General features: G+C 41.0%; 1 protein-coding gene across 2 annotated transcripts in view; it reads left to right on the top strand.

Annotated features, from left to right (window-relative positions):
• Window positions 1-14,287, top strand: part of LOC115105300 (myotonin-protein kinase-like) — a 50,258-nt gene that overhangs the window by 15,062 nt on the left and 20,909 nt on the right. For both annotated transcript variants that reach the window (XM_029627185.2, XM_029627186.2), the window contains exons 2-6: window positions 3,145-3,236; window positions 3,325-3,408; window positions 3,607-3,702; window positions 3,962-4,110; window positions 4,993-5,086. In XM_029627185.2, coding sequence (XP_029483045.2) covers window positions 3,145-3,236; window positions 3,325-3,408; window positions 3,607-3,702; window positions 3,962-4,110; window positions 4,993-5,086 — 515 coding nt within the window. The remainder of the gene's footprint in view (window positions 1-3,144; window positions 3,237-3,324; window positions 3,409-3,606; window positions 3,703-3,961; window positions 4,111-4,992; window positions 5,087-14,287) is intronic.

Genomic DNA, 14,287 nt, shown 5'->3' with positions numbered 1-14,287 from the left:
ACGTAATCATTTCAAACCTTGCTTACATTTGTATACTATCACGTGTCTCTCTATTATGCGTGGGAATACTTGGGAACAGATTTCTTAAATTAAAATCACTTGGGAGCTCATTTCCTGTTGTTTTTACAGTCTTATGTACCAAAAATTATAATAATTATAATAACAAAAAAATTATTACAAAAATGTTTTTGTTCAGAAAACTTGGGGTGCCAAATAAAACCACCCGCGGGCCGCCAGGCTGAATAGAAATAGCGCACATAGAACATATCTACCACTTCTTAGACTTGCTTAAAATGCGAGTAACAGATCTATAACTCTCATGTGAATTTGGTCAGGTCGCCCAAAAAGTTACGCTGCAGCTTTAATAAGTAAACATAGTCACTGTTGCTATAATTTTTCTCCCCAAAGGGTAGGTTTAAAGGGTAGGTTTAACAGATACAAATTAAATGTAACCATGCTTTATAAGTCATATATCATAAATTTGACTATTTAGGCCTATATATATTTAGGCCTCATCAACAGCTATTGTTTCAATTCAAGTCCAAATTTGACTAAAATAGGCAATACATATAGGCCTATGCTTTTAAGCGTTGGTTGATTTCAAATGTAATCTTCAAGTTAATCATTAATATGTTGGATTCACATCTCCTTATCAACAAAAAAATCTAAGTAAAAAATAGAACTACATCAAATCAAACTTGAAATAAAGTAAAAATGTATTAACAGGTATTCATTCACCTTACAGTGAAATGCTTACAGGGGGTACTGGTACAGAGTCAATGTGCGGGGGCACCGGAGTCTAGGTAATTGAGGTAATATATACATGTAGGTAGAGTTATTAAAGTGACTATGCATAGATAATAACAGAGAGTAGCAGCAGCGTAGAATAGGGGAGGGGGGGGGGGCAATACAAATAGTCTGGGTAGCCATTTGATTAGATGTTCAGGAGTCTTATGGCTTGGGGGTAGAAACTGTTTAGAAGACTCTTGGACCTAGACTTGGCGCTCCGGTACCTCTTGCTGTGCAGTAGCAGAGAGAACAGTTTATGACTAGGGTGACTGGAGTCTTTGACAATTTAAGGGCTTCCTCTGACTCCGCCTGGTATAGAGGTCCTGGATGGCAGGAAGCTTGGCCCCGGTGATGTACTGGTGCAGCTGTAAAACCTTTTGAGGATTGAGGACCCATGTCAAATCTTTTTGGTCTCCTGAGGGGAATGGGTTTTGTCGTGCCCTCTTCATGACTGTCTTGGTGTGCTTGGACCTGTCTTGGTGTGCTTTGTTGGTGATGTGGACGCCAAAGAACTTGAAGCTCTCAACCTGCTCCACTACAGCCCCGTCGATGAGAATGTAGTCCACAATCATCTCCTTTGTCTTGATCACGTTGAGGGAGAGGTTGTTGTCCTTGTACCACACGGCTAGGTGTCTGACCTACTCCCTATAGGCTGTCTCATCGCTGTTGGTGATCAGGCCTACCTAACACTTTTGTGTCATCGACAAACTTAATGATGGTGTTGGAGTCATGTCTGGCCGTGCAGTCATAGGTGAACAGGGAGTACAGGAGGGGACTGAGCAGGCACCCTTGAGGGGCCCCTGTGTTGAGGATCAGCATGGCGGATGTGTTGTTGCCTACCCTTACTTCCTGGGGGTGGCCCATCAGGAAGTCCAGGATCCAGTTGCAGAGGGAGGTGTTTAGTCCCACGTCCTTAGCTTAGTGATGAGCTTTGTGTGCTCTATGGTGTTGAACGCTGAGCTGTAGTCAATGGACAGCATTCTCACATAGGTGTTCCTTTTGTCCAGGTGGGAAAGGGCAGTGTGGAATGCGATTGAGATTGTGTCATCTGTGGATCTGTTGGGGAGGTATGCAAATTTGGGGTGGGTCTAGGGTTTCCGGGATGATGGTGTTGATGTGAGCCATGACCAGCCTTTCAAATCACTTCATGGCTACCGACGTGGATGCTATGGGGCGGTAGTCATTTAGGCACGTTACCTTCATTTTCTTGGGCACAGAGACTATGGTGTTCTGCTTAAAACATGTAGGTATTACAGACACGTTCAGGGAGAGGTTGAAAATGGCAGTGAAGACACTTGCCAGTTGGTCCACGCAGGCTCTGAGTACACGTCCTGGTAATCTGTATGGCCCTGCGGCCTTGTGAATGTTGACCTGTTTAATGGTCTTGCTCACATCGGCTACGGAGAGCGTGATCATACAGTCGTCCCAAACAGTTGGTGCTCTCACGCATGCTTCAGTGTTGTTTGACTAGAAGCGAGCATAAAAGGAATATAGCTTGTCTGGTAGGCTCGTGTCACTGTGCAGCTCACGGCTGGGTTTCCCTTCATAGGCCATATTAGTTTGCAAGCCCTGTCACATCCGATGAGCGTCAGACCTAGGGTAGTGGGATTCAATCGTAGTCCTTTGTGGGGTATTGTCTGTAGATTGTTGAGATTTTTAGAATAAGGCTGTAACATCACAAAACTCAAGAGGTCTGAATACTTTCCTAAGGCACTGTATAGGGAATAGGGGGCCATTTGGGATCCAATCAAGGAAGTAACAGGACTCTGCAGGATTATGTTTTTTCCACAAGAATCTCTCTCTCTCTCTCTCGAAAGGGTTTACAATGTTGCCTTGGTCTTGCACGCATTCCTCCCCACACAAGAAGGCATGGGAGAAAAAAAGGAAAAATGATGGGGCTGAAAAACCTGCCTTAAAAAAGTATTAAATGGTGGTGGCTATTCTTAGACATACTCTTAGACTATTTCAGACCACCAGTGTCTTAAAGGGGAAGTGGGGGCTTGTTACCGTCATAAGTGCATACATTTTTCGGATGGTGGCCCCAGCAAGAATTAAACCCACAATTCTGGCATTGCACGCTCCATGCACTACCAACTGAGTCACAGAAATACACATGCATGTGTTTGTATGAAAGGTAAAAGGAAATGGACGATTCTTGCCAGCATGCCCGGGTGCCTTCTTGTTAATAGTGTGTGTGTCAGGCTTGCTTTTAAAGGACATGTGATGTATAAAACATTTTCTCCATACAAAACACCATCAACAAAAAAATGTTGCCCCTGATTAGCATGACATTTTTTCCCCCAACACCCTCTTTCCTTTCTTGTCCAATAACAACTCTCTATCCTCTAATCACAGTGGAGCCCCTGGTGAGGCAGGTGAAGAAGACGCGCATCAAGAGGGATGACTTCCACATCTTGAAGGTGATTGGTCGAGGGACCTTCAGTGAGGTGAGAGGACACCGCACAAGGTCAAGGTGCACATTGGACAATTGAATCTTGTCTCCGTTGTGACATGTTTGTGGCACCGTATTTATAGGTGGCTGTGGCGAGGATGCGTAGCACACAGCAAGTGTACGCCCTGAAGATTATGAATAAGTGGGACATGCTGAAGCGAGGAGAGGTAAACATAAACACACACACACACACACACACAGGAACTTTTCAGTATACTGTATTCTCACTATTCACATAACGGACACATTTTGTGTCAGCACCGACTTCCTCCCTTTGTTGCTTCTGGCTTCTACTGTAAAACAGCATGTGACGTCATCCTTCTTTCTGTGTTGCGTCTGTGTGCGTCTGTGTGTATGTCCTGTAGACAGCTTGTTACCAAGAGGAGAGAGAGGTTCTGCTGAAGGGCGATCGACGCTGGATCACTGAGCTGCACTACGCCTTCCAGGATGACAATTACCTGGTGGGTATCAGTAACAAGCACTCAGTTACGAGGGTCACGTCAGTGGCAGATTCTTGTCTGTTCCGTTCATCAGTGCCATTTCAGGGAAACCCCCTGTGTACTTTGACTGAAGCTACACTGTCTTTTCAGTGTAAATGTAGCTGCCCTCAGTTTCTTTCCCTCAAAATACACCAAGGAAAAATGAATACATTTCTCGTCCACTCTCTTTGTTGGCACTATCTCTCCCCTTGCACAATATCTCTCTCTCTCTCCCTCTCAGTACCTGGTGATGGACTACTACGTGGGTGGTGACCTGTTGACCCTGCTCAGTAAGTTTGGTGACCGTATCCCTGAGGACATGGCGCAGTTCTACCTGGCTGAGATGGTCATGGCCATTGACTCCATCCACAGGATGGGCTATGTGCACAGGTTAGTTAGTCAGAGACACCCGAAAAGACGACACCATCCAGCAAATAATTTGTGGTGTTCCTAGAATGCCCCCCCTAAAGTTCTGAAAACAGTCATGTTTCTGGAAGGAATGTTCGAAAGAACACTCAGAAAACAGGGAACATACTGCGAGTTGGTATTCATGTCATAACAAGGAATTCCTCTTGACCACGCCCACAAATTGGGGAAAACAATCATTATTTCGCAAAACTCCCACGTAGGGAAACCCTGTGGCTTCAGGGTATTCAGTGTGTAAGAGTGGGAAATTGTGGGGACCCGGTTTTCAAGTAGGCTAGACGTAGCTATGTGTGTGGAAAACATTTTATCATAGGTAAGACATTTAACTTGTGTAATGTAGTGTGTTTGTAACTCCAGTTACTACTTGAAGCATTATGGTCAGTTTTCTTGTGTTCTTTTCTTAAATGTAGTTTTGTAATTGAGTTAAAAAAGCAGAGAACAAGAAAATGGTGTTTGAAAAAGGTTACATTTTTCATTGTAGGACAATGGGGTAAACAAGGCAACCACAGGTTGTTTTCCCCACAGGTGGGCGTCACCGCACGTCTATTTAATACAGACTGGGACAATTGTTCCTTACTTTGGAACACCTACAAGGGAAGTTCAGAGAACATTGTTGACTATAGAATGGATGAATATTTCAGCATACAATAACTTGAAACACAATTTTTTTTTAGTGTGGACCGTGGACTGCATCTAATGGTTTGTTTTTGGTCCATGCACCTCAAATGAGTGCAGGATTCCAAGAACCATTGCAAAATTAGTTATGCAATCCCATATAAATGACCTGGGAACGGGAAGACCTTGAAAGCATATAGACAGATTGGCATCTTTTACTCCCTTCTGCAGGGACATCAAACCTGACAACATCCTGCTGACGGCAGAGGGCCACATCAGGCTGGGGGACTTTGGTTCCTGTCTGAGGGTCCAGGAGGATGGCATGGTGAGAGGCCCCAAAGGGCTGCAAAACACTCACAATTCACTCCACTGTTAACAACATTGCTGTGCAAAAGTTACAGACTGGGTATCGAACCTGGGTCTACTGTCACAACCCACTGGGCACACCACATCATTTCAATGTGGATAATTGGGCATTTCCTTGAGACGTTGATTAATGAGATTACAACCTATCTCACTCACTTACCCACTCAAAAAGACAACTAATAGTTTGTTGAATTTCTAATGCGTTATCACTATGCTTTCAACCATCTAAAAGCACAACCTAATTCCAATGGAAAAACAATGTCACATTTTTGGTGTAGTTGTCACCCAAATGTTTACCACTGCGCTTATACCTATTTGAAAGCACAGCAACGTTCAAATGGAAATATGATGTCAAATTGTTTATTTATACAACAGATTGTGTTGTCACTGTGCTTCATTTAATAGCAGAACCAAAATGACCTGGATTGCAGTTGAGATTACATTAAAAGTACACGATCAATGCCAGCGATCAATGCCATTTGAGATTCTGTGCAGATTATTACAGCAATTGTGAAGATCTCTACAGACCTACAACGACCTATGCATGCTATCTAGAACATGCACGCTTCATATGATTACATAAGAAGACAAGTATAGTTACAGTAACCTCAATGTGGCCATGGTTGTGTTAAATAACATGGTGCTATGGTATAGATACAGATACTGTGCCTATCGGCATCTTGTCTGTTGGTAATGGGGTTACCTTGGCAAACATACCTTCCTGTGTGGTGTCCCATATACAACAGGATTTTCCTGATCCTGGTGCAGAATACACAGGGTTTCTCCCTCCCCATATTGACTGATACCATTCAATTCAATAATTTAAAAAAGAATACAAGTAAAAGTTGTGTCTAGTCAGTGCCAGGTCTCTCTCCATTTTGAGACATCAGTATCAAGCCCGTCTGTCAGCCTGGACATCTTGCAAGTATCCATTTGTTGGCTCCATAAATGTGTCTGTGAACACATACACATATAGTCACTTTTCTATTACCAATTACAGTTAGGATTGGTAATATCTGACACACAAACAGGTATTATGTTGAAGTTTGAACAGGTCAGATAAAACTTTTATGGTTTCCCAATCAAACGGCCAAAGCTAGCATCTGGCAAAAGCATCTACGGTCCTCTCCATCTGTAGAAATAGTTAGAGTAGAGGCAGAGTTCATCAGTGACACATGGAATGAAAGTGTCACGTCTGCCCCCCCCTGCATGATGCAGGCTTGCCCTGCATCATGCACTCCTATCATCCATTACGCAAACCTGCCTTCCCTCATTACGCGCATCAGTGATATTGGACTCACCTGGACTCACTCATCACCTGTTATTACCTCCCCTATATTTGTCAGTTCCCCAGCTCTGTTCCCCGCTTCTGCATTGATTGTTTTTGTCTTTGTTTTCTTGTATGCTGACGCTGTTCCTGTCTCGTTCCATGCCCGTTATATATTAAAAGTCTCGTTCCCTGCCCGTTATATATTAAAAGTCTCGTTCCCTGCCCGTTATATATTAAAAGTCTCGTTCCCTGTCCGTTATATATTAAAAGTCTCGTTCCCTGCCCGTTATATATTAAAAGTCTCGTTCCCTGCCCGTTATATATTAAAAGTCTCGTTCCCTGCCCGTTATATATTAAAAGTCTCGTTCCCTGCCCGTTATATATTAAAAGTCTCGTTCCCTGCCCGTTATATATTAAAAGTCTCGTTCCATGCCCGTTATATATTAAAAGTCTCGTTCCTGCCCGTTATATATTAAAAGTCTCGTTCCTGCCCGTTATATATTAAAAGTCTCGTTCCATGCCCGTTATATATTAAAAGTCTCGTTCCATGCCCGTTATATATTAAAAGTCTCGTTCCATGCCCGTTATATATTAAAAGTCTCGTTCCATGCCCGTTATATATTAAAAGTCTCGTTCCATGCCCGTTATATATTAAAAGTCTCGTTCCATGCCCGTTATAGATTAAAAGTCTCGTTCCATGCCCGTTATAGATTAAAAGTCTCGTTCCATGCCCGTTATATATTAAAAGTCTCGTTCCATGCCCGTTATAAATTAAAAGTCTCGTTCCATGCCCGTTATATATTAAAAAGTCTCGTTCCATGCCCGTTATAGATTAAAAGTCTCGTTCCATGCCCGTTATATATTAAAAGTCTCGTTCCATGCCCGTTATATATTAAAAGTCTCGTTCCCTGCCCGTTATATATTAAAAGTCTCGTTCCCTGCCCGTTATATATTAAAAGTCTCGTTCCCTGCCCGTTATATATTAAAAGTCTCGTTCCCTGCCCGTTATATATTAAAAGTCTCGTTCCTGTCCGTTATATATTAAAAGTCTCGTTCCTGCCCGTTATATATTAAAAGTCTCGTTCCCTGCCCGTTATATATTAAAAGTCTCGTTCCATGCCCGTTATATATTAAAAGTCTCGTTCCTGCCCGTTATATATTAAAAGTCTCGTTCCCTGCCCGTTATATATTAAAAGTCTCGTTCCCTGCCCGTTATATATTAAAAGTCTCGTTCCTGCCCGTTATATATTAAAAGTCTCGTTCCATGCCCGTTATATATTAAAAGTCTCGTTCCATGCCCGTTATATATTAAAAGTCTCGTTCCATGCCCGTTATATATTAAAAGTCTCGTTCCATGCCCGTTATATATTAAAAGTCTCGTTCCATGCCCGTTATAGATTAAAAGTCTCGTTCCATGCCCGTTATAGATTAAAAGTCTCGTTCCATGCCCGTTATATTAAAAGTTAAATATTCTCGTTCCATGCCCGTTATATATTAAAAGTCTCGTTCCATGCCCGTTATATATTAAAAGTCTCGTTCCATGCCCGTTATATATTAAAAGTCTCGTTCCATGCCCGTTATATATTAAAAGTCTCGTTCCATGCCCGTTATATATTAAAAGTCTCGTTCCTGTCCGTTATATATTAAAAGTCTCGTTCCATGCCCGTTATATATTAAAAGTCTCGTTCCATGCCCGTTATATAAAGTCTCGTTCCATGCCCGTTAAATTAAAAGTCTCGTTCCCTGCCCGTTATATATTAAAAGTCTCGTTCCCTGCCCGTTATATATTAAAAGTCTCGTTCCATGCCCGTTATAAATTAAAAGTCTCGTTCCATGCCCGTTATATATTAAAAGTCTCGTTCCATGCCCGTTATAAATTAAAAGTCTCGTTCCATGCCCGTTATATATTAAAAGTCTCGTTCCATGCCCGTTATAGATTAAAAGTCTCGTTCCATGCCCGTTATATATTAAAAGTCTCGTTCCATGCCCGTTATATATTAAAAGTCTCGTTCCATGCCCGTTATATATTAAAAGTCTCGTTCCATGCCCGTTATATATTAAAAGTCTCGTTCCATGCCCGTTATATATTAAAAGTCTCGTTCCCTGCCCGTTATATATTAAAAGTCTCGCTCCCTGCCCGTTATATATTAAAAGTCTCGTTCCATGCCCGTTATATATTAAAAGTCTCGCTCCATGCCCGTTATATATTAAAAGTCTCGTTCCATGCCCGTTATATATTAAAAGTCTCGTTCCATGCCCGTTATATATTAAAAGTCTCGTTCCATGCCCGTTATAGATTAAAAGTCTCGTTCCATGCCCGTTATAGATTAAAAGTCTCGTTCCATGCCCGTTATATATTAAAAGTCTCGTTCCATGCCCGTTATAAATTAAAAGTCTCGTTCCATGCCCGTTATATATTAAAAGTCTCGTTCCATGCCCGTTATAGATTAAAAGTCTCGTTCCATGCCCGTTATATATTAAAAGTCTCGTTCCATGCCCGTTATATATTAAAAGTCTCGTTCCCTGCCCGTTATATATTAAAAGTCTCGTTCCCTGCCCGTTATATATTAAAAGTCTCGTTCCATGCCCGTTATATATTAAAAGTCTCGTTCCCTGCCCGTTATATATTAAAAGTCTCGTTCCCTGCCCGTTATATATTAAAAGTCTCGTTCCCTGCCCGTTATATATTAAAAGTCTCGTTCCCTGCCCGTTATATATTAAAAGTCTCGTTCCATGCCCGTTATATATTAAAAGTCTCGTTCCATGCCCGTTATATATTAAAAGTCTCGTTCCATGCCCGTTATATATTAAAAGTCTCGTTCCCTGCCCGTTATATATTAAAAGTCTCGTTCCCTGCCCGTTATATATTAAAAGTCTTGTTCCCTGCCCGTTATATATTAAAAGTCTCGTTCCCTGCCCGTTATATATTAAAAGTCTCGTTCCCTGCCCGTTATATATTAAAAGTCTCGTTCCATGCCCGTTATAAATTAAAAGTCTCGTTCCATGCCCGTTATATATTAAAAGTCTCGTTCCATGCCCGTTATAAATTAAAAGTCTCGTTCCATGCCCGTTATATATTAAAAGTCTCGTTCCATGCCCGTTATAGATTAAAAGTCTCTGTTCCATGCCCGTTATATATTAAAAGTCTCGTTCCATGCCCGTTATAAATTAAAAGTCTCGTTCCATGCCCGTTATATATTAAAAGTCTCGTTCCATGCCCGTTATAGATTAAAAGTCTCGTTCCATGCCCGTTATATATTAAAAGTCTCGTTCCATGCCCGTTATATATTAAAAGTCTCGTTCCCTGCCCGTTATATATTAAAAGTCTCGTTCCCTGCCCGTTATATATTAAAAGTCTCGTTCCCTGCCCGTTATATATTAAAAGTCTCGTTCCTGCCCGTTATATATTAAAAGTCTCGTTCCATGCCCGTTATAAATTAAAAGTCTCGTTCCATGCCCGTTATAAATTAAAAGTCTCGTTCCATGCCCGTTATATATTAAAAGTCTCGTTCCATGCCCGTTATAAATTAAAAGTCTCGTTCCATGCCCGTTATATATTAAAAGTCTCGTTCCATGCCCGTTATATATTAAAAGTCTCGTTCCATGCCCGTTATATATTAAAAGTCTCGTTCCATGCCCGTTATATATTAAAAGTCTCGTTCCCTGCCCGTTATATATTAAAAGTCTCGTTCCCTGCCCGTTATATATTAAAAGTCTCGTTCCCTGCCCGTTATATATTAAAAGTCTCGTTCCCTGCCCGTTATATATTAAAAGTCTCGTTCCATGCCCGTTATATATTAAAAGTCTCGTTCCATGCCCGTTATATATTAAAAGTCTCGTTCCATGCCCGTTATATATTAAAAGTCTCGTTCCATGCCCGTTATATATTAAAAGTCTCGTTCCATGCCCGTTATAGATTAAAAGTCTCGTTCCATGCCCGTTATAGATTAAAAGTCTCGTTCCATGGCCGTTATATATTAAAAGTCTCGTTCCATGCCCGTTATAAATTAAAAGTCTCGTTCCATGCCCGTTATATATTAAAAGTCTCGTTCCATGCCCGTTATAGATTAAAAGTCGTTCCATGCCCGTTATATATTAAAAGTCTCGTTCCATGCCCGTTATATATTAAAAGTCTCGTTCCCTGCCCGTTATATATTAAAAGTCTCGTTCCCTGCCCGTTATATATTAAAAGTCTCGTTCCATGCCCGTTATATATTAAAAGTCTCGTTCCCTGCCCGTTATATATTAAAAGTCTCGTTCCCTGCCCGTTATATATTAAAAGTCTCGTTCCCTGTCCGTTATATATTAAAAGTCTCGTTCCCTGTCCGTTATATATTAAAAGTCTCGTTCCATGCCCGTTATAGATTAAAAGTCTCGTTCCATGCCCGTTATATATTAAAAGTCTCGTTCCATGCCCGTTATATATTAAAAGTCTCGTTCCCTGCCCGTTATATATTAAAAGTCTCGTTCCCTGCCCGTTATATATTAAAAGTCTCGTTCCTGCCCGTTATATATTAAAAGTCTCGCTCCCTGCCCGTTATATATTAAAAGTCTCGCTCCTGCCCGTTATATATTAAAAGTCTCGTTCCATGCCCGTTATAAATTAAAAGTCTCGTTCCATGCCCGTTATATATTAAAAGTCTCGTTCCATGCCCGTTATAAATTAAAAGTCTCGTTCCATGCCCGTTATATATTAAAAGTCTCGTTCCATGCCCGTTATAGATTAAAAGTCTCGCTCCATGCCCGTTATATATTAAAAGTCTCGTTCCATGCCCGTTATATATTAAAAGTGTCGTTCCCTGCCCGTTATATATTAAAAGTCTCGTTCCTGCCCGTTATATATTAAAAGTCTTGTTCCCTGCCCGTTATATATTAAAAGTCTCGTTCCTGCCCGTTATATATTAAAAGTCTCGCTTCCTGCCCGTTATATATTAAAAGTCTCGTTCCATGCCCGTTATATATTAAAAGTCTCGTTCCATGCCCGTTATATATTAAAAGTCTCGTTCCATGCCCGTTATATATTAAAAGTCTCGTTCCATGCCCGTTATATATTAAAAGTCTCGTTCCATGCCCGTTATATATTAAAAGTCTCGTTCCATGCCCGTTATAGATTAAAAGTCTCGTTCCATGCCCGTTATAGATTAAAAGTCTCGTTCCATGCCCGTTATATATTAAAAGTCTCGCTCCATGCCCGTTATAAATTAAAAGTCTCCATGCCCGTTCCATGCCCGTTATATATTAAAAGTCTTCCATGTTCCATGCCCGTTATAGATTAAAAGTCGTTCCATGCCCGTTATATATTAAAAGTCTCGTTCCATGTCCGTTATATATTAAAAGTCTCGTTCCTGCCCGTTATATATTAAAAGTCTCGTTCCTGCCCGTTATATATTAAAAGTCTCGTTCCATGCCCGTTATATATTAAAAGTCTCGTTCCTGCCCTTATATATTAAAAGTCTCGTTTCCTGCCGTTATATATTAAAAGTCTCGTTCCTGTCCGTTATATATTAAAAGTCTCGTTCCCTGCCCGTTATATATTAAAAGTCTCGTTCCTGCCCGTTATATATTAAAAGTCTCGTTCCATGCCCGTTATATATTAAAAGTCTCGTTCCATGCCCGTTATATATTAAAAGTCTCGTTCCATGCCCGTTATATATTAAAAGTCTCGTTCCTGCCCGTTATATATTAAAAGTCTTGTTCCTGCCCGTTATATATTAAAAGTCTTGTTCCCTGCCCGTTATATATTAAAAGTCTCGTTCCCTGCCCGTTATATATTAAAAGTCTCGTTCCATGCCCCATGCCCGTTATATATTAAAAGTCTCGCTCCATGCCCGTTATAAATTAAAAGTCTCGTTCCATGCCCGTTATATATTAAAAGTCTCGTTCCATGCCCGTTATAGATTAAAAGTCTCGTTCCATGCCCGTTATATATTAAAAGTCTCGCCCGTTATCCATGCCCGTTATATATTAAAAGTCTCGTTCCCTGCCCGTTATATATTAAAAGTCTCGTTCCTGCCCGTTATATATTAAAAGTCTCGTTCCTGCCCGTTATATATTAAAAGTCTCGTTCCCTGCCCGTTATATATTAAAAGTCTCGTTCCCTGCCCGTTATATATTAAAAGTCTCGTTCCATGCCCGTTATATATTAAAAGTCTCGTTCCATGCCCGTTATAGATTAAAAGTCGTTCCATGCCCGTTATATATTAAAAGTCTCGTTCCATGTCCGTTATATATTAAAAGTCTCGTTCCCTGCCCGTTATATATTAAAAGTCTCGTTCCCTGCCCGTTATATATTAAAAGTCTCGTTCCATGCCCGTTATATATTAAAAGTCTCGTTCCCTGCCCGTTATATATTAAAAGTCTCGTTCCCTGCCCGTTATATATTAAAAGTCTCGTTCCCTGTCCGTTATATATTAAAAGTCTCGTTCCCTGCCCGTTATATATTAAAAGTCTCGTTCCCTGCCCGTTATATATTAAAAGTCTCGTTCCATGCCCGTTATATATTAAAAGTCTCGTTCCCTGCCCGTTATATATTAAAAGTCTTGTTCCCTGCCCGTTATATATTAAAAGTCTCGTTCCCTGCCCGTTATATATTAAAAGTCTCGTTCCCTGCCCGTTATATATTAAAAGTCTCGTTCCATGCCCGTTATAGATTAAAAGTCTCGTTCCATGCCCGTTATATATTAAAAGTCTCGTTCCCTGCCCGTTATATATTAAAAGTCTCGTTCCATGCCCGTTATATATTAAAAGTCTCGTTCCCTGCCCGTTATATATTAAAAGTCTCGTTCCATGCCCGTTATAGATTAAAAGTCTCGTTCCATGCCCGTTATATATTAAAAGTCTCGTTCCATGCCCGTTATATATTAAAAGTCTCGTTCCATGCCCGTTATATATTAAAAGTCTCGTTCCCTGCCCGTTATATATTAAAAGTCTCGTTCCCTGCCCGTTATATATTAAAAGTCTCGTTCCCTGCCCGTTATATATTAAAAGTCTCGTTCCCTGCCCGTTATTTATTAAAAGTCTCGTTCCATGCCCATTATATATTAAAGGTTTGACTCCCCGTACCTGCTTCGTCTCTCCAGTGTCAACTCATGTGACGGAAAATATGTTGCAAATACTGGACATTTCTGCTGTACTGTGTTATTAGTAATCACCTTTAGTCCCACATTGTGAAAGTGCCTGGTCTTTCTCCATTCAGAGACGTCAGTATCAGGCCTGTCTGTTGGTCAGGACTCCATCACATCATCTTGCAAGTCTCCAAGTACTGGCTGATAGATGCATCTATGAACATACACACAGTCACTGTTCTATTACCAATGGCAGTCAGGATAGGTGAAATCTGACAAACATATGCTATGTTGAAGTTTGAACAGGTCAGTCCTAAACAAACTTAATTCTGTTCTAACCATCGATCACCTTTAGTGAGCAGGCAGGAGGTGAGGCTGGAGGTAAGGTCTTTGCTAGTGCCCCATTAATGGGCATGGCAGCTCAGATCAGCTCCTGGCCCCTCTTATTTTAATTTAACAAAAACGTAACCTTTAACTAGGCAAATTCTTATTTACAATGATGGCCTACACCTGCCAAACCCAAACGACGCTGGGCCAATTGTACGCCGCCCTTATGGGACTCCCAAATCACAGCCGGTTGTGATACAGCCTGGAATCAAACCAGTGTATCTGTAGTGACACCTCAAGCACTGAGATGCAGTGCCTTAGACCGCTGCACCACTCGGGAGCCCGAGATTAAAGATACTGCTCGGTCACACAAACACACGCACAAAACACTGATTACATTATCAACGGTGGTTATGATTCAAATGGTGGAACCAACCTGATTGCTGCGCTCACCTTTCTATTTCACCTCAGATATCATATGAAATAGAATGGTAAACGT

This window comes from Oncorhynchus nerka, linkage group LG22 (assembly GCF_034236695.1).
Source record: "Oncorhynchus nerka isolate Pitt River linkage group LG22, Oner_Uvic_2.0, whole genome shotgun sequence".
NCBI lineage: Eukaryota > Metazoa > Chordata > Actinopteri > Salmoniformes > Salmonidae > Oncorhynchus > Oncorhynchus nerka.
Note: the sequence above shows the minus strand (reverse complement) of the source record. Positions and strands in the feature narration are given on the sequence as shown.